This window comes from Sorex fumeus, unplaced genomic scaffold (genome assembly GCF_029834395.1).
Source record: "Sorex fumeus unplaced genomic scaffold, SorFum_2.1 ptg000030l, whole genome shotgun sequence".
NCBI lineage: Eukaryota > Metazoa > Chordata > Mammalia > Eulipotyphla > Soricidae > Sorex > Sorex fumeus.
Genome location: NW_026606087.1, coordinates 5797820 through 5817678, shown reverse-complemented (window position 1 = coordinate 5817678; position 19859 = coordinate 5797820). Strand labels below are relative to the sequence as shown.

General features: G+C 54.3%; 1 protein-coding gene across 1 annotated transcript in view; it reads right to left on the bottom strand.

Annotated features, from left to right (window-relative positions):
- Window positions 1-328: 328 nt before the first annotated feature.
- The window catches only part of DKK3 (dickkopf WNT signaling pathway inhibitor 3), a 47752-nt gene continuing 28221 nt past the window's right edge, over window positions 329-19859 (bottom strand). Inside the window, exons 5-8 of the mRNA XM_056115832.1 lie at window positions 5141-5233; window positions 3448-3592; window positions 2374-2530; window positions 329-628 (exon numbers count right to left, since the gene is read on the bottom strand). Coding sequence (XP_055971807.1) covers window positions 409-628; window positions 2374-2530; window positions 3448-3592; window positions 5141-5233 — 615 coding nt within the window. The 3' untranslated portion in view covers window positions 329-408. The remainder of the gene's footprint in view (window positions 629-2373; window positions 2531-3447; window positions 3593-5140; window positions 5234-19859) is intronic.

Below are 19859 nucleotides of genomic sequence, written 5' to 3'. Positions count from 1 at the left end.
TGGTGTCTCCTTCCTACACCAGCACTGTGTGTTCCTTCCTACACCAGCACTGTGTGTGTGGCGGGGGGGGGGAGGGGGGGTTGTTTTTTGTTTTGTTTTGTTTTGCTTTTTGGGTCACACCCGGCGATGCACAGGGTTACTCCTGCCTCTGCACTCAGGAATTACCCCTGGCAGTGCTCAGGAGACCATATGGGATGCTGGGAATCGAACCCCAGTCGGCAGCGTGCGAAGCTAACGCCCTACCCGGTGTGCTATTGCTTCAGCCCCCGACACCAGCACTGTGACAGGGGTGCAGTGCTGTTTGCTTCAAGCCAGAATGGGAAACGTGCTGGGGAGCGACCGTAGCGGAAAACCCACACGAGAGGGCACAGCTGGGGAAATAAATTAGCTCCTTCCACTGCCCCAGCCCTAAGCCTCCCTGCCGGGCGGCACAGAGGCAGCCCCCGGCTCCTCGCCCTGTGGCGTTTCCAAGGACAAGCTCCTTTCCAGGCTCTCCAGCTCCTGCTGCACCTCCTCCAAGAAGTCGTCCCTGTTGTACTCCTCCAGGGCCTCTCGGGACACCAGGCTGTCGCCATCTTCGTCCTGGCTGCCAACAAAAGTCGGCTGGCACACGTACACCAGGCTGTGGCTGGGGAGAGATGGGGGCGGGGTAAGAGGAGGGCACTGGCCTCCTGCTGACGGTGGTCTCATGGTCACGTCCTCCTCGAGCATCTCAATAGTCTTTATTGGGGGTGGGGGCCATTGGGCCATTCCTAGTGATGCTCAGGGGCTACTCCTGGCTTGCTCTGTGCTCAGGGACCACTCCTGTGGGTGCTGGGTGATCATGCAGTGCTGGGATCAGGCCCATGTTGGCAGCATGCATGGCAGGTAAGTGCCTTACCCCCTGTACTATCTCTCTGGTCCTCAACTGAGTTAACTTCATGTCAGCAACTTCTCTTTGAGGAACGTACTAGGGTCTGGAGAGGCAGTCCAGGGGGAAGCCACATGCCTCGCTTATGGCTGGCCCTAATTTTTTGTTGTTTTTTTAAATTATTATTTTATTTATTTATTTATTTTTGCCCTTTTGGGGGTCACAGCCAGCGATGCTCAGGTGTTACTCCTGTCTCTGTACTCAGGAATTACTCCTGGCAGTGCTTGGAGGACCATGGATCCATCGATGCTAGGAATCGAACCTGGGTCAGCTGTGTGTAAGGCAAATGCCCTACCTGCTGTGCTATCGCTCCAGCCCCAGCTGGCCCTAGTTTTAATCGCAGACTTCACATATGGTCACATATGGTCACTCAGCACCGGCAAGGGTCACTCCTGAGCACCAGCCAGGTGTGGGATGCCCAGAGAAGCTGAGGTCATTTTGGGGGACTAGACTTGAGAGTGCCCTCACACACCTCCCTGTGAGGTGGGTCCTCCTCACTGTGAGGGAGGCACCCATGGGCCCTGAGAACCCAGGACTGGGTTTACAGTGACTTAGGGCTACTCCCGGCCCCCAAGCGACTTGGTGAGGGGGTGAGGGGGTAGGGTTAACCATTCATCAGCAGAATCTGGGGGAGCCCTGTGTGTTGGAGCCAGGAGGGAGACTTCTACGTGCCCAACCACAGGGTTCTGTGTGTGACGGGAACAGAGAACATGACAGACAGAGCCACAGCCTGAGGCTACTCTCCTGTCAGCCTGACGCCACTGCCTCAACTTTCCTCCATGCTCCCGGCTCCCCTCTCACCATTCTGATGGTCATCTCACTTACCTCTACAGTCTCGTTCAGCCCAGCCCCCTCCTTGTGACGGGGTTGGGCTCCCTCCCTGGCCTCTCCCAGACATACATGCACCAGCTCATCCCCCTCTCAGGGACAACTGTCTCAGTGACAATTAGAACTGATAGATATTAGGAAGGATGAAAAAGAAGAAAGAAAGAAAGAAAGAAAGAAAGAAAGAAAGAAAGAAAGAAAGAAAGAAAGAGAAGGGAGGGAGGGAGGGAGGGAAAGATAAATAAACAGAGAGGGAAAGGAAAAGATAATGAAATAAACAGGAAGAAAAGAAAATGAAGGCAGAACTAGACAGAAAAGTAAGAAAAAAATTTAAAAAAAATTTAGAAAGGAAGGAGTAAGCATTGTGCAAATAAGAAAGAAAGAATGAAAGGAAAGAGTGAAGGAAGACAGAAATATTGGAGATAAAATAAGCAAGCAAGAAAGAGAGAAAGGAAGAGATAAATAAGAAAGAAGGGAGGAGAAAGAAAGAAAATGAAAGAGAGAGAGAAAGAAGTAAAGAAAGAAATATAGAGGAAATGTGAGAAGAAACTGGGATGAGCTCAATCAGGCCAGTGAAGCCTCTTTCAGCAACTCCGTGGTTCCCACTTCCTCTCCAGGCCCCATGGGAGGCACCTCACCTGTGTGGCTGGCAGAGAAGGCCACTGGCACATGGGCACCGATCCAAGGCGCCTTCGGGCTCCAGCTCCCAGGTGATGAGGTCCAGAAGCCGGCTGGAAGGATCGTGGCACAGTTCCCCCTCCACGGGCAATGGTGTGCACACCGGGAAGAGCAGACCTGGGACCAGAGGCCAAGCATCATGCCAGTGTATTCAGCAGGCGCAAGGGGAGGGAGCAGGAAAAAGATGCCCTTCCTGCCACCTTCCACCCTTTACCCAAGAGAGGAGGCTGGATGAAAGGAAACACAAAAAGGCACCATGACTCCTGCAGGAGAAAAGGAGCCAGGAAGGATGGAGCAGTCAGGGAGTAGTTCCTGGAAGAGGCGGACTTGTGCTGGATTTTGAGGTCAAAGGCATAAACCAACTGAAAGTGGGAAAGGGATGTTCAAGTCGGGCGTATGATACTAAGAGACCCTCGAGTTGAGCTCAGCAGGAAAGGGGGAAGGGGGCAGGGAATGCCCTCAACAGCCAAGGAAAGAAAAAAGAAAGATGAGTTGGAGCTGGTCAAGGCCTGGTCAGGCCAACTGAGGGCTGACAAGGACAGGACAGGACAGGAAGTGCTGCAGTTCGGGGGAGCGTCCCCGAGAGCTATTCTTGAGGCAGAGTGGGGGGATGAGTGTGGGAGGCAGCGCAGCAGGAGCTTTTCTATTTTGTCTTTCCAGAAATGCAAATGGGAAGGGAGAGCGCAGGCACTGGCCTCAGGGGGAGCACGGAGAGGAGAGGACTGAGCTGGGAGAGCAGGAAGTCACGGGGAGAGGCCTGGGGTGTGGGCATGGGGGCGCGGGCAGAGAGGACCAGCTCCCCGCCTCCACCCCGTCTAGGAGTGTCCTCCCATCTGAGACCCGCTGTCCTGAAGGAGTGTGACTTTCCGAAACATCTCTGTTGGGGTGGGGGGAGAGAGAGGGAGAAGGACAGAGACCAAGACCGAGACCAGGCCGGGCAGGCCCCTGGCAGGGTTGGCCCAGGTGGGCGGTGCCCCGGGAGGCCTGCAGTGGGGCTGGGGGCAGAGCTGGTCCTGCCCTGAGGCTTCCCTCACCTTTCTGGAAGGCGCAGCACAGCCCAGGCTGACAGTCCCTCTGGTTGTCACAGATGGTCCCGTTGCCCCCTTTGGAGGCCACTCTGGAGCAGTGTCCCCAGACGCACAGCTGGTCCCCGCAGCACTCAGTGTCCCGGGTACAAGGCTGCAGCAGCGGGGTGGGGGCGATGCGGTTGAGAATTCGGCAGGGGAAGTGTGAAGGGGTGGGGGGGGTGGAGAAACTCAGGCAGGAGGAGGGGCTGTGAGTGGGCGTTCAGGTGCTGGGCTGATGGTGTGAGGGCAAAACTGATGCCATGACAAGCTGCAGCTAACATTAAGTCTCAGCTCTGCCTCAGTTTCTGTTTCCCGAAAGCAGGACTTGCAGTTGCTGGTCAACTCCCAGTTGAGTAATTTGCCAAGATAAGGAATTGGGCAGTTGGGTCTGGCCGGTCATGAAGGGTCACTGCACCCTCCTTAGAAACTGTTGCTAACCATTGCCTAATTGCTGACCACCATTGTAATAGAGCCAATGCTGAAATTAGATCAGTATATAAATTGCTTTTAATTCTGAACCCTATATAAGCTGCTTGTGATTTGGAGTCAGGGTCCTTGTCAAGACTCCCCTGTGTTGGATGAGACTTGAACCCTGGCTCGGGCTAGTGCTGGCTCGGGCTAGTCATAAAGTTCCTTTGCTCTTGCATTATCGTGTGTGGAACTGGGTCTCTCTGTGATTGGGGATCGGAAACTTGGGCACAACAATGGGTGGGAGGGACACCAGGTAAAGAGACAGGGCGGGAGGTGGCGTCTGCTACGGGGATGGCGGCCTCTCTTCCCGTTTGCCCTTGGCTGACATCTTGCCTCTGTCCGTTAGGCCCCTAGGCGGGCAGGAGGGTGTCTGCACCACCAGAGGTGCTCCCAGACTCTAAATCTCAGGTTCCCAAACAAAAGTTTGGGCCCTTTAGACAAAAAAGTAGAAAAAAGCACTCAGTGTCTCCCTCAGCACTGTCTGGGTGCGTGCTTCCTCCAGCAGCCAGCAGAAGGTGCCACCCAGGGGTGGGGAGGTGCTCCCCAGCACCCCAGGGCCCTACAGCCCTACAGGGGGGAACTCTGACCCCACAGCTGGGGGGCCCATGGGGACTGGGAGCCTGCAGCCACGCATGGGAAGGGTGGCTTGGGAGCGTGTGGGGTCCCCCTGGCTGGCAGCAGGCAGGAGGGTCAGGGATGGCCGCTCCCCACCTGGGGGCCATGGTAGTGGTGACAAGCCCCGAGCCCTCCCAACACAGCTGGGCTTGTGACTTCACTCGAGAGACAAGGGTATCTGTGAGCTGCGTGACCTTATCTGAAGTACTACTGGGCAGGGGGTTGTCTTCTCTCCTGGGCTTTGCACTTCTTGGTGGGAACCCCCTGGAGAGGTGCCCAGTCCTCCTTCCACCCTGACCATGGGGACAGGTGAGCAGATGGCGGAGGACATGGCTGCTGTGTCCCCAAGGGCTGGGGGCCGCTCTGTGTGTCATCTCTGCGGGACTCATCCCTGTCTCCCGGCTCTGTGGGCACCAGAACAGGGGTGAGTGGTGGGGCTGCAGGTGGCCTCTGGGTTGACTCCCTGTTCCCCTGCAGTAAGGGGAGTATTCAAGGGGCCCTAAATGTAAACAGGGATGGGGGGGGGCAAAGATGCTTCCAGAAAGCCCAGTGAGAGCTGGGCAGGGCCACTCACCACCTCCTGCTCCCGACATGGCTGGCATGTGGCCTCGAAGCTGGCAAACTGGCAGTAGCGGGCGGGGCCGCAGTCCTCGTCGATGATGCACTCCTGAGGGGAGCGGTACCTTGTCAGGGAGGGGGTCCCTGAGCCACGGCACGTCACCCCGGGTGCACAGCCCCCACTTTATCCCACAGCTGCACCCCACAGACTTGGGGCAGGGGTCCTTCCCGGGCTCCAAGGCTTTCCCCTCCAGCCACCCAGCCCCCTGGTCTCCAGGACACCACACCAGGCCTCAGTCTCCTCCTGGGCCTCACGTGCCCTGGGCACAGCCGGGTACAGCTGGGCAGAGAGCCAGGTTGTTGCCACGGGCCTATGGGTCCCGGTGGGAGATAATGAGTTCCAGGTCCAGGAAGGAATGCTGGCAGCCGCAGACCCCAAGGGCCCCGCTGAGGACGGAGAGGGCAAGGCCCAGAGACAGCACTGCTGCACCCCAGGGAGGCCTCCTGGGGTTGGGGTTGGGGCTGCCAGGCAGCAATAGCTTCAGGTGTGTGGCTGCTGCCTGGTCAGCTGAGGAAACAGGGGCCAGCAGGGAAGGGGCCGTCCTCCCACCAGGTCACACAGAGTTGGCTCCAGTGACAGGTGCAGCAGCTCCCGATCTGCCATCGGGTCAGGAGGGGAACTACAGCATCGGAGGGGAAGGTGGATGGCAGCAGGGTACTGCGAACAGCTGCTGACCCCCGCTAGAGTCTGCAGCCTGGACCTCAGAGGGGAAGCACGCAGGATCCCCACTGGGAAACTGGAAAGAGAGGTGAAGGAGACCCCCAAGATGGCAGGGTTAGTCTGGAGTTAGAGGTTCTCTCCCCACTGCTGGGGTGAGGGGCCTCAGGGCTCTGGGTCAGAGGCAGGTGGAGGAGAAAGACCCCGAGGCGGGTCCCCGGAGCCCGAGTGACCCAGAAGGGCCCGAGTGACAGGGCAATCTCCAGCCGCGACCACAGCCCCTCCGAGAACTGGGACACAGGGACACAGAAAGTCCTCAGTGTCACCAATAGGTTCTTGTGAATAGTAACTTAAAACAGCACATAAAGAAACCAGTTCTACCACAGACCAAAGGCGGTCAAGAATAAAGCTCCCACAGCATATTTCTAGTCCCCGAAACATCACCAGACTTCTAAATAAAACGGAAAACACGCCCAACATGAAACAACGCTTGTATTCATCTACACGTTCACTTTCCAGCTGGAATAGATTCATTCTTGCTATTCAGAGTCATGGGAGGAGTTAGCCCATGTCAGCAGCTCCAAACTCAAGCCTCGACGTGACATCTTTCCACTGTAGGGGGCACACGCGCACACACACACACACACACACACACACACACACACACCACTCACACACACAAACTCAAACAGACTCACATACACTCAGGCTCACAACACTCACACAGACACACACAGACTCACACAAACTCACACAGAAGCTTACTCACATGCCCCACACACACACATGTACTCATACACTTATATACTCAATATACATACACTCATACACACAACCTCACACAACTGCACACTCACGCAAACTCGTACATACATGTACTCACACTCATAAACTTACACACATTCACACATGTACATACTTTCTCACACAGACACACATTGACATACAAACTTACACACTCTCTTCTACACTCATGAACTCTCACATTCACACAATTCATGCACTTTCTCACACTCACATGCTGCTCACACACTCACATATATATACTCTTACACTTACACATTCACCCTCACATCCCTAGACATACACTTGCACATAACACTCATACACTTTACTCTCATACACACATAAACTTTCTCACATACATGCACTTTCTCACACACACTGGCACATATACTCACAACATACACACGGTCTCACACATTCTCATACATGCTTTGCTCTCAGGGTCAGACTGGGATGATTTTGCCACATAAGGATTTTGGCATGCACATCTGTGGGAGGCTGAGAAAATGGAGCCCCCTGAGAAATCCCTCTGAGACAGGAGACCCTATAAATCCCACAGAGGCAGCTTCACCAGACAGGAATCAATATATATATATATATTGATTATATATCGATTATATATATATATATATATATTCCTCATCAGTGTTACAACAAAATGTCATTGAACAAAAGGACAATATTTAAGGACATGCCATACAAGTCACCTGCTGGGGCAGGCACTGAGTTCACCTCAGGTCTCCAGAAGACACCAGGACTGGCTCTCATAATAATCATAAAACTAATAAAATCTTCATTCGAAATCCTCAAAAAGTGTCAAGGACAGCACATGGCCCTAAGTCATGCACAGTAGCACTGTAGCACTGTCCTCCCATTGTTCATTGATTTGTTTGAGCAGGCACCAGTAACGTCTTCATTGTGAGATTTCTTACTGTGTTTGGCATATTGAATACGCCACGGGGAGCTTGCCAGGCTCTGCCATGCAGGCAGGATATTCTTGGTAGCTTGCCGGGCTCTCTAAGAGGGACAGAAGAATCGAACCTGGGTCAGCCGCGTGCAAGGCAAACACCCTACCCTCTTTCCTATCACTCCATCCCCAATACCTGAATGAACATCCCCTTCCCCATGTCTCCCCAGGGGCCTCTCCAGGCCCAGCAGCTCCTCCGGGAGCTGCCCACCTCTTTGATCCAAACAGCAAGGTGGGGCAGCTCAGTGAGCAGGGCCTCCCTCTCAAACAGGGCTCAGTGCCAGAGGCCCCTCCATGCCTGCCTGCCCCACTGTTGGTATCCCATGTGACCCAACTCAGGCGGAAGGAGCTCCAAGGCAAGGGGCTGAGTGGAGACTCCCCACTTGGGAAGTGCACAGGCTTAAGTCAGCCCCGAGATGCTCCTTGTCTAAGCCCGCACAGCCTCCAGACACAGGCTCCCCTCAAGGGCCTCCGCCGGAAGCATCTCCACAATTCTTTCAAAGTAGCATAGCAAGAGGGGGGCGGTCTGCAGGCCTGAGCCCCTGCTCTGAATGAGCCCATCTGTTGATATACTGGACACAAATGTGGGTATGAGAAGGTTCATAAATTTAACTCAAAACAGATCAAAAGAAGGCAGCCTAATTGAAAAGGAGATGAGAGTGCCAGCCAAACACTATGAAACAGAACTATTTTGTCTCTAGGGGGGACGGGGGGTGGAAGGGATACTGGGATTCGTGGTGGTGGGAAATGGGCACTGGTGGAGGGATGGGTATTTGATCATTGTATAACTGAAATCCAAGCACAAAATTTGTAAGTCTACAACTGTACCTCATGGTGTCTCACTAATAAAAATAATAATAATAAAAAAACTAAGATAAGGTTAAAAGAAAAAAAAACGATGCTCAGTTTGGAGCCATAGTACAGTATGTAGGGCACTTGCCTTGCACACAGCCGACCTGAGTTAGATCTCCGGCATTTCATACAGTCTCCAAGTACTGCCAGGAGTAATTCCTAAATGCAGAGCTAGGAGCAAGCCCTGAGAATCACCAGGTATGACCCAAACAAAAACAAAACCACATACAAACAAAAACCCCAAAACCCACAAACAAAACAACAACAACAACAAAACATGTTCAACCTTTCCAATAGATAAGAAAATGCAGCCTCAAAGAACAGGACAACCTATTTGCACTTGTATTTCAAAGGTGGCAATTCCTGCTGTGGGCAGAACACTGGGCGCAAGTGTCCTCTCTCTACTCCCTAGACTATGGATGTGCCAGTGCAGAAGGAATGGAAGTTGCTGACCCTCTGTCATGGGAACAGGAAATGCAACTGCGGACTGGAAGTGTCCAGAAGCTGAAGGAACCATGGGCTCTGAAGTCGGAGGGGCCCAAGGAAGCACATCCACCCCAGAGCCCCTTCAAGGAACAGAACCCTGTAGCCACTAAGATTTCAGTCCTGTGAGAACATGTTAGACTCACCCCTCTACTACAGTAAGATTCATGTTGCCTTAAAACCATCTTAAAGTATTTTGAGTTGTTCAACAGCAATAGGAAACATTAACTACTCATGTGTTGGCCGGAAGTTGGCCCTGCCAGACACCATGGGGCTCTCAAAGTGGACTGATGGTTTTTAGTGGATCGTTTCTCAGCATCTGTCAGTGAACTGACGTGTGTATTTCCTGTGGCCCAGCAGTCCCCATTCCAGGTACAGACCCCCCTCAAGAACCTGTATCTTCAGGCTGGACTCAAAGTGGCAGGCGCATGTCCGGCCTGTCTCTTGTCCTTAGTGGAGTCTCTTCCCCAGCACCATGAAGCTGTGGTAGGTAGTGCCCAGCACTGCCAGGTCCTGAATCCTGCTGCATGTACCCTCCACCTCTCTGAAACTTCCTGAGTACGGAGATGCATATCGCTTATAACCCAGTGATCAAGGACATGACTAACAACAGGACAATTCTGCAGTTTCTTCATGGGAAATACCACCAAGACTGGAAAGAATGAGATCACTCTTTACATCTCCACATTTGCGGTACATCCCAAAGTAATACGAGTCAGTGAAAAGGCCCCAGAACCCCACGTTTGTGAAGCAGAACCACATTGTGGATGGGCTTGTGTGTAGCCATCTCAGGTCACAGGGGACACACACCACTGACACGTGGGTGGATGAACCGGCTCACATGTCATCAAAATGGGCTACCAAAATGCTTACTGTAAGCAATGAATTGGGAACCAGTGCAAAGAACACACAGTTCCAGAATCCTGTTGACAGTATACTTATTCTTCCAGATATTTAATTTAAAGGGGAAAAATAAATTTGAGCTAGGGGTCAGAGAAATAGTACAGCGGATAGGGCACTCACCTTGGATGTGGTCAGCCTGGGTTTATCCCCAGCACCACTTACCCATCCTAGTTCGCCACCCAGTAGGAATGATTCATGAGCTCAGAGGGGTACAGCCCCTCTCCCCCAAAAAACAAGCAAACAAAACTGTGTTAAGTCCCTTCCAGCACCCATCCCTGGGAGGCCTTGCAACGAACAATTCTCCACCAAAGGAAGTATCTCTTTCCTTTAACAGAAAATCATCCTTTTCCTAAACTGACTCCCATATATGACAATAAAACTTCCGTTCAAAGCCACAGGGAAGCAATGAAATTTTTCACCCTAAGGATGGAAAACGCTGGTGCACATGGAACCTTGTCAAATACTTTGGAACATTCCAACTAGTATAAAGGACCTAGCATTGGCTCACATGCTTTTGTACCCACAAGAGTGTTGGTGGGTTTTGTGTGCCATGGTTTTGCTCCCTTTGAGAAAGCTCTTGCGCTTCTGTCTGGGGACCATCAGTCTGTTTGCTGTGAAGGTGCCTCTCCAGCAATCCCTAGCAATGCTTCCTAAGAACTGTGATCAGGAGGTAAACCTTGGAACTCCGAAGTGTGAAGAAACTCTTGTAGCCTAGAGCAGAGTTTTTCAACCCTTTGACTCCTGTAACTGAAAATCACTCACTGGAGAAATAACCCCAAACAGTCTAAGTACATGCTTTGCATGGGGGAGGCCCAAATTCCATCCCCAGAACCACCTGGTTCCCCAAGCACCACCAGGTGTGTCTCCAAAAAAAAAAAAAAAGCCACAAAATCACTGGCTTACAGAGCACCAGTGTGAATCCTGAATTTCGCTACATCTTGGCACTGTCCCATTAAGCTCCTGAGACCTCTTCATTTCCACTGAAAATAGGGCTGTTCCTGGGTCCATTTCATAAGGCTGTCGTGGTGGCTGTGTCCTGTGAATGGTGATGGTGGCAAGGGAAGCTGGCATCCCTCCTCCACCTGCTGCCTGGCATTCCAGGGGCACCCCCTCCCCGCCAGCACGTGGAAAGGCAGGTCTGAACAGTGTCTTTGCCAGCAGTGCTGCACCCACAGCCCTGGCATCCCATCTGGTCCTGACCCATCTCCCCCTGGAGTGTTGGATGAAGGCAATAATCTGTAACCTGGAGTCAAGTGCCTGTACCTGAGTGGCCTCTCGGGGTCTGGTGTCCAGTCCTGCAGCGAATACGGCTGCTAGTTTGAGGATCTCTCCTGGGGACCCCCCTCAGAGCAGGCACCTATCATTCCCAGTGTCCAGGGGACAGGTCAGGTGCTCCTGCCTTTAATAGAAGTAGAGAACAGAAGTAGAGGACATGGCTTCATGCCCACGTACCAAGCTGACCTGGACCTAGAGCTATAAAAGTCACGCTTTCATTCTTTTCAATAACTTCAGGGCTAGAGGGATGGTTCAGTGACTTCAGGGCTAGAGGGATGGGTCAGGAGCTTGCCTGTTGCGTGGCTGACACTGACTGGACCCTCAGCAGTCCATATAGTTCTCCAAGTACCACCAGGAGTCACCCCCAAGCACAGAGCCAGGAGCAAGCCCTGGACACAACTGGGGTGATCCCCAAAGAAAACAAAGTAGTCATTCCAGCTTCTGGGATTAGGGAGACAAGCCAAAGGCTTGAGTTTAAGCTTTGCAGATGAGGGGCCTGGGTTTGATCCCCAGCAGCCTGTAATTGTCCAGGCATTGATGGAAGTGATCTCGAAGCCCTGAGCCTGGAGCAGCCCTGGAGCACTGCCAAACAAACTAACAAAAACAAATAAGACCAGATTCTCTGACCTGTGCTCCTGGGCTTTGCTCCTACCTGTATTTTAAAGGGTCCTAGCACCCAGAGGTCAACATGATAGTACAGCAGATAGGGCGCTGGTCTTATATACAGCTAACCAGGCTTCAGTCCTGGGCATATAGTCTCCATATAGTCCTCCATTCCAGCCTTTAGCTCCTCTGGAGTGGTGTGGCTTCCCCCCAAAAAACCAGACAAATAAAAAAAAACAAAGAGGCAGGGTTGAGCACCCAGTGGGCAGGGCAGGGTGAGCTCTGAGGAAGGGTCCAGCTGCTTCCCCACCCAGAATTCTGGGTTGAGGGACCCTCTGACACCTTCAAACTAACAAAGGGACTCCAGGAGTCCCTGGAGCAGAACCCAAGAGTGCCCATGCGGAAGGCGGGGTGCTGAGCACTGCAGAGCAGGGGCAGAAGGAGCACATGCCGAGCGCCCGCTTTGGCAAACTGTGAGGAGGTCCCCTCAGGGTCTGCCACTTGGCACCAGTTCCCCATGAATCTCTCAGCCTGAGACAACATCCTCAATCAGATATGGAAGCTGAGACTCAGGGCAGAACTGGCCCCAAGTTACCACCATCTGCGGGGTATCAAGGTTCTTGTCAGGTGGCCCCTAAAACAGGCTCTCTGGGGACGGGGAGAGGGCGTGGGCATGGGGATGTGAAGATGGTGCAAAGGGCTGGGCTCATGCTCTGCCTCATGTAGTTCCCTGGTTGAATCTTTTTTTTATTTTTTAATGAATCACTGTGAGCCACAGTTACAGACTTACAAACTTTCGTGCTTACATTTCAGTCATGCAATGATTGAGTACCCATCCCTCCACCAGTGCCCATTCTCCACCACCAATGATCCCAGTATCCCTCCCACCACCCCCACACCATCTCCCCCACCCCACCCGCCTCTTGGTCTCTCTCTCCTTTAAGGGTGTTATAGTTTGCAATATAGGTATTGAGTAGCCATGATGTTAGGGCTATAATATAATTTCAGCTCGCATCTCCCATCCTGAGCGAGCCCTCCAAGCACTCTTTACTTGGTGGTCGGATTGGATCTTATGTTCTGCTCATGTGATTCAGTTCCACAAATGCCCAGAACAGCACCGGGAGGCAGAGAGGCTCTCTCCAGCCCCTTCCAGGAAGCCACCCTCCACCCTCCTTTCCCTCAACTGAGCAGAGCCCCTGGGGACAGGCAGACCCCCACATGCCCTTGCAGGTACTGAGGGCCAAGGTCATGACCTGGGCGTCAAGTGACATCCTTACCACTTAAGGCCCAAGACAGCAGTCAGTCCCAGAGTCTCAGGGGTGGGCCCCGCCCTGTCCTTCCCGGCCTGTCTCTGCTCCTCCTGCTCCTCCGCCAGTGCTGGCCGCCCTCCATTTGGGGAGCTGGCCTCTGTCCTCTATATTTAGAAAGCTCCCGGCCAGCTCAGTGAGGTGGGGGTGCTGGCGGGGCCATGGCTTGTGCCTCCCTGCAAAGCCGAGAGTAGGAAAGAGCCAGAGTTGTTCGAGATCCACTGTGCACTGCATGCTTTATGAGAGGACTTGGTGACCCCAGTCCAAAGCACACAACACAGGAACCCTGGAAGGGGGGACATGGTGCTTCTCACACAGGCTGGAGGGCCCTCTGCCCACATGCTTCTGAAACCCAGATTCTGGAATCTTCTCCATTCTGGAGGCCAGAGGAATTGGGCACCTGCTTCCCAGGAGGGGCCTTCCTCTGCCTCCTTTCAAGCCTAAAGCTCTGGAAAGAAGTTTCATGGTGGGGGATGGGGGACCTTCACTTAACACAGAGCTTTGCTGCTGCCACTGCAGTGGGAGGAGAGTGGGGGAGTCCTGAGTCAGAGACCACCTTTGCACCTCTGCATGTGCCCACCTGGGCTCTCATGGGCTTTGATGTTTGCTCTGGAGTCAGGCATCATCATCCACCACCCTACCCCACCCCACAACCCCAGCCCCTGCATGCAGGTACAGAGCTGCCAGTTAAAGAAAACAAGAGAGAATAGGATCAGAGGAGCTAGCCCAGAGGCTGGAGCATACTCCTTGCATGCCTAAAGTCCTAGGTTTGATCTTGGTACCTCAGCCCAGCCCCACTCCACCCTTGCAGTCCCACCCTCATCATGGCTGGGTGCGGCTGGGGCAGCTTCCTGGCCTTTCTGGGCTGAGGTATGGGCCATGAGGCCATACTGGTGGGCTGAGCAATGCAGCACCCTTAAGCATCGCTGGGGAGACCCATCTCCAAGAAAGCGGGAAAGGCCAGAGAGGCAGTACAGCGGTTTAGGCATCTGCCTTGCACATGGCCAACCTGGGTTTGATCCCCCCATAGTGTACAGTCCTCCAAGTACCACAAGGAGTGATGCCTGAGCACAGAGTCAGGAGAAAGGGGGCACAGGGAGGAGACAGGGCAAGAGACCTGGGGCCAGAACTGACCCCCTGAGCAGGAAGGACAGGGAGTGAGAGGTGAGAGAGAACAAAGCAGCGGCACTTTGATCATCCCAGGAACTGCGGCCCCTGGGCCTCATCACTGCCTCGTGGCTCTACTCTCTTCCAAAATGGACAAAAAAGGCCCCATTTTACAGATAAGGCAACTGAGGCAGGAAGACAGAGTTGCTTTCGAGACTGTGTGAGAAGCAGCAAAGCTAGCACCTGCCGGGAGTCCTGATGGATCCTCGAAGACATGAACAGAACCGGGGACCCCGCAGGGACATTGGGGGGCCGGATGCACAGACCTCCAGTTCTGCCTCTGCAGATGACAGGGTCCCTGAGATTGTTGCAGAGCCAGGAGACTTAGAAGAGAGGTCGCAGTCAGGGCCTGAGGGTTCCCCGTCACTCCAGAGTTTCTATGGCAGCTTTTTCCCATTCTCCAGAGTCCTTGGTTGACCTTAATACAGGCCAACAGCAGAGGTCTATAAAACCCACATTTTCCTTCAACACAGCAAATTGCCCCCAGCCTCTCCTGGACACGCCCCGGAAACTTTCAGCCAGCGGAGCCCTGGAGTGGCCAGCATGCAGGCCGCAAAGCACGGAGACTGCTGGCCCAGAGGAAAACCTCAGGCAAGAGTCTGAAGCCCGAGCCAGTAATTCCCTCGTCTCAGTGTGAGTCCAATCCTGGTTGCTGAGGCTCCTGCCCATCCCCTCCTCCCCGAGCCCTGTGCTCCCTGAGAAAGAAAAACGCACCCAGATAGGCTGGGCACTCCATTTTTGTTTTTGGGTTTTTTTTTGGCGGGGGGGCGGGTTAGGAGAGGGTCACACCCAGCGATGCACAGGGCTTACTCCTGGCTCATGTACTCAGGAATTACTCCTGGAGGTGCTCAGGGAACCATATGGGATGCTGGGAATTGAACCTGGGTCGGCCACATGAAAGGCAAACGCCCTACCCACTGTGCTATCGCTCCAGCCCCTAGGCTGAGCACTCTGGACGGGAGAAGAGCTTCTCCCCGTGCACCAGTGCAGGCCATTCCGGAAACAGCCTTGGAGCTCATCGTCTCCTCCTGCCCACTCTCCTGCAGCCCAAGCCCAGCCCCAGACCTCCGGGGTTACCCCCACTCTCCTAGCACCCAGCGAGGGCCTAACATCTACCAGAGCCCAGGGATAAGTGAGGCGTGTTTCAGACAGAAGCCTCTTCCCTCCTCCCGAGACCCATCTTGCAGGCAGACCACAGCAAGTCAGTTCCACCCCCCAGTTCTGCCCCAGAACATGCCTTCTGGGAAACCAGAATCCATACACGCTAGCCTCTGTGGGTATCTCAGGCCCAGGAGGGCTGTTGCTCCCCTCCATCCTGGGGTCATGGGACTACGCTGCCCCCGCCATGTCAAAGCTGGACAGACCCTGCTCACAATGCTCCCCGTGGGACAGGTGCCTGCTGCTCAGGATCTGGGGAGACAAACTGGACATGGGGACTGAAGGGGCCACCAGGCTGTGGCACCTGGTCCCGTGGCTGGCGCCATCTCCCAGCACGAGGAAGGAGGCCAGGTCCCGATGCCCAAGAGCTCCTGGCTCCAGGCCACTTGACCAGCCCCTTTTGAGGGTCTCAAAACAGGACTTGCAGAATTTGCAAATAAAAAATACAGGATGTCGAGGGGCTGAAAGGTAGTGCAGGGGTTAAGGCATTTGCCTCGCACATGGCTGACCTCAGTTCAAACCCTGGCACCACATGGTCCCTGAATGCCCCTCAGGTAGAGCTGGGAGTAGCCCCAGTGCCATGGAATGTGACCCAAACCACCCCACCCCTGCCACCAACTCTCTAGGATGTCTGATAAAACTCCAACAAGAAACTTACAGTCACAAAGAACCCTTTAGTAAGTATTTCTGCAATACTGCATGGAACAGACTTATACTGAAAACGGCTCTAGCACTGCTCAATTGTCTTGCATTTTATCTGCCAACTCTATCCACGTGGGAAGGTTCAACAGTTGTGTTTCTTGGAACACCGAGTGGGGCAGGCCTGGGTGAGAGAGAAAAAAAGAGAGAAAAAGACCAGGGACCAGGGGAAGCAGCATAGCCTCAGAAGCATCCAAAACGACAAGGCAACAAGAACACCCACAAGTCTGCTCCTGACCGTGGGCCCTCGGCGAGGGCCAGAAGGACCCTTGGGGTGGCCCCTCCCAGACACAGCTGCTGCTGCTGGACTTGCATGAGACGCTCTGGACTCTGTCTCAGGTAGAGAGGCCGTAATGGTGACACAACAGCCAACACTTAGATCTGGTTTCCTGTGTGTCCGAGCTGGCCTGCGGCCTCCGCATCAGTCCATATGGTCATCACAACACGCCATGGAGCTAAGCACCACGATTGTGCTTTCCGCGTGGGAGGGACGCTGGAGTCACATGTCCAGAGTTATGGCCTGAGAGCCGCAGAGCTGGGGGACCCACGGGCTCCCACGCCAGTCCTACCCCAAATGGTGGCAGGAATGAATCAGGCTATGTCCCACAGGCCCTAACCCTGCCCCTGAGAACTTCCCCGGGAGAGGGTGGAGAGGGTCAGCACAAGTAGGGCAGGGTCAGAACCCCAATACCGGAAAGTCACAGAGATCCCTGACCTTCACAGCTGCTCAGCCTCCTGCTGCTCATTGAAGGCCAGTGCAGTCCACCCAAGGCCCCAACTGCCCCCCCACATCAGGGACATGGAGGCTGGGTCGGGGAACCCACAGACTGAGCTGTGCTGTAACCCCTGTGGCACCCACAGCCTCCAGACCCTGGACACCTCGAGTGAAAGCTCTGGGAGAAGTGCTTGGGAAAATGTGCTTCAAAAGTGCTCCAAGAAGGGTGGAGCAATAGCACAGTGGGCAGGGCATTTGCCTTGCACGCAGCTGACCCAGGTTCGATTCCCAGCATCCCATAGGGTCCCCCGAGCACTGCTAGGAGTAATTCCTGAGTGCAGAACCAGGAGTGACCCCTGTGCATTGCCAGGTGTGACCCAAAAAGCAAAAAAGTGCTCCAAGAAAAGTGCTCCGAATAAAGTGCTCAGAGAGCCTTGCTCCAACCACAGGACATAGCCGCATTCTTTTCTTTTTTATTTTAATGTAGGAGTATTGCTACTTATTCAGCCATTGATTAGGCTGATTGAATTGGCATAGCCTCATTCTTGTCAGGATCCAGGGAACTGCTGTGGAGGCCAGGGAGAAACCAAGTTGACTTCTCTCCCTTTCTGCCCCTGCTCTAGTGAGGCATGTGGAGGGGCTCAGCAGGCCAGGGGAAGGGTGAGGCTGCCCTCCTGGGGGTCCTCAATGCCCCTGCTGCGGTCACACCTCAGCCTCAGCATGGCCGTGGGGACAGAGAGATGAGTGGGCAGCCACCTGGTCTCTGGCTCTAACAGCTCCTGCTACAGCTTCTCCCTGACACAAAAGCCTGGCAGCACCCCCCTCTCCAGCCCACCTTCAACCTACCCTGATGGAGAGGGGACATGCTTTCCAGGCCCGGGAAGGGCCAGAGGCATCTGTGTGCTTGGCAGAAAAATAAAGAGACAGTGATGACAAAAGGCCAGGCAGGTGTCCCAGGGGACTGATGTCCCCCACTTCCCCCTTTTAGTGCCCTTCGCAGGGAGCACTGTGCCCAAGCTGCGGCATCTGGAGCCACCACTGGCCCTCAGCTCTATGGGCTTCCTCTCCTGCACCCCTGTCCTCTGTTACATCCCCCACCCGGGTGGCCATGAGCCCAGCAGGGAGGGTCTGAGTGGGTGCTACCGTGCCTCGCACTGTCGCGAGGTGCTCCCTCTCCCGCCCAGGGGAAATCCCGGCTCTCGGGCTAGGGCACCCGGGGGCTGGGATGTGTGCAGAAAGAGGACGATACCCACTCTCTGCATCTCAGTGTTGAGGGGGCCTGGCCCCATCACCAGGGACGCCCGTAGCCTGAGGACACACTGGCTGTATCTCACTGTCCACCCACCACCTGCCCTGCGGGCCAGAACACCCTGCACCTCACAGGCCGCCTACCAGCACATCCTCAAGGAGAAGCACAGGGAGAGGAGGAGGCAGAGTACATGTCTAGTGCACCCAACCAAGGCCCTGAGTTCAATCCTTAGCACCAACCCTGTGACCGCTGGGGGAGGCCCCATTGGCCATCAACCACCAGCCTGAGTACTGCTGGCCTGAGTCAGGGTAAGTTCTTCCAGCATGAACACCTCCTCCCCACTCACCCCCCAACACATACTATCCTTGTACCCAGCCAGTATCCCTAGCAATGGCCCCTATTTTTAAAAGGAGCAGCACAGGGGTTGGTCCCAGGCCCTGTGGTGCAGGAGCCCCCCCCCTCCCAAGCACAGAGCTAGAAGTGGCCCTTGATACCATGATGCCAGGCCCTGCCCTCCCTTCCTGGGAACCCTATAGGATGCTGGGAATCGAACCTGGGTCAACTGTGTGCAAGGCAAACGCCCTACCCACTGTGCTATTGCTCCAGCCCCTCTTGGAGCACTTTTAGGGAGGAAACGTTTCTTGAGTGGAGAGATAGTACAGTTTGGTCCCTGACACCATATGGTTCCCCAAGCACCTCTTGAAGCAGTCCCCAAGCACAGAAGAACCCCCAAGCATCACTGGGTGTGGCCCCAAAGCCAAGCAAACAAACCAAAAGAAGCAACACAAATGTTCCGTCATGTTACAGGATCACCTTGTTTTCAAGTTAAGATATTAATGGCGTTCAACTTAGCCACATTGGCCCCAGCTAAGCCTGGTATCGGACTTCCACTTGAGTGGTAAAGAAAGAAGAAGGCAGGAGCTGGGGGCAGAGGAAAGGCTGGGTCTCTGGGGAACACAAGCACCCGCTTACGCTGTTCAGGACTCACACAGAACAAAGGGAGCACCGAGAAAGTTCTTGCGGTCCAGGTCCTTTTGATTCTATTCTGACCCCGCCACGTCTCTGCGGGAGGATGGGAGTGCCCCACATTTCCTCACACCATCACGTGAGTCAGAGCACTGACCCTTCCGATGGGCTCTGCTTGGGAAAGCAAGTCACGCACATGTCCTGACCCACACAGCCTGACATCTGGATGCGGCGTCTCTCTGACGCCCCGTTTCTCAGGATGGGGCATTCTTGGCCGCAGTGGAGAGAACTGTGGGGGTGGGGGAAGCCTTGTCTTTCTTCTCTGTGTCCATCCCCAAGACTTGAGGACAGAGGCAGGCGGGGGGGATGGGGTGGGGACAGGAAACTGGGCTCACAGTCACTCCCAACACGCTGAGCATCTCCCGGTGTCTGATCTGTGTGTCCTTAGGCTGGGAGAAGGCACTCAGGGGAGAATTGAGTCTCTCCTGGGTGTGAGGAGCAGGGGAAGCCCAGACACTTGTAATAACCTTGGGACCCCAACATTGAGCATGGACCCCACAAAGCTGGAGGTCAGAGTTTTCAAAATCAGTGCCTAGGTTAAATGACCTGCATGGAGGCTGGCAGGGTCCATGGGGCTCATGGGCAGGAGGGTTAAGTCTGTCTCCAATGATGGGGCTTCCCCTTTGAGACTGAGAGGGACGAGTCCCCCATGAGGACGGGAGACTGGGTCTAGCTCTGAAGGACAAAGAGGCTCCAGGCCTTCACTCTGAGTCTCTTCAGATGTGGCCTCAGAGGCCTCTTTAACTTAAAACAAAAATTTTCTTTGTTTGGCTTTTTGGGCCACACCTGGCTCTATACTCAGGAATTCTCCTGGCAGTGCTTGGGGG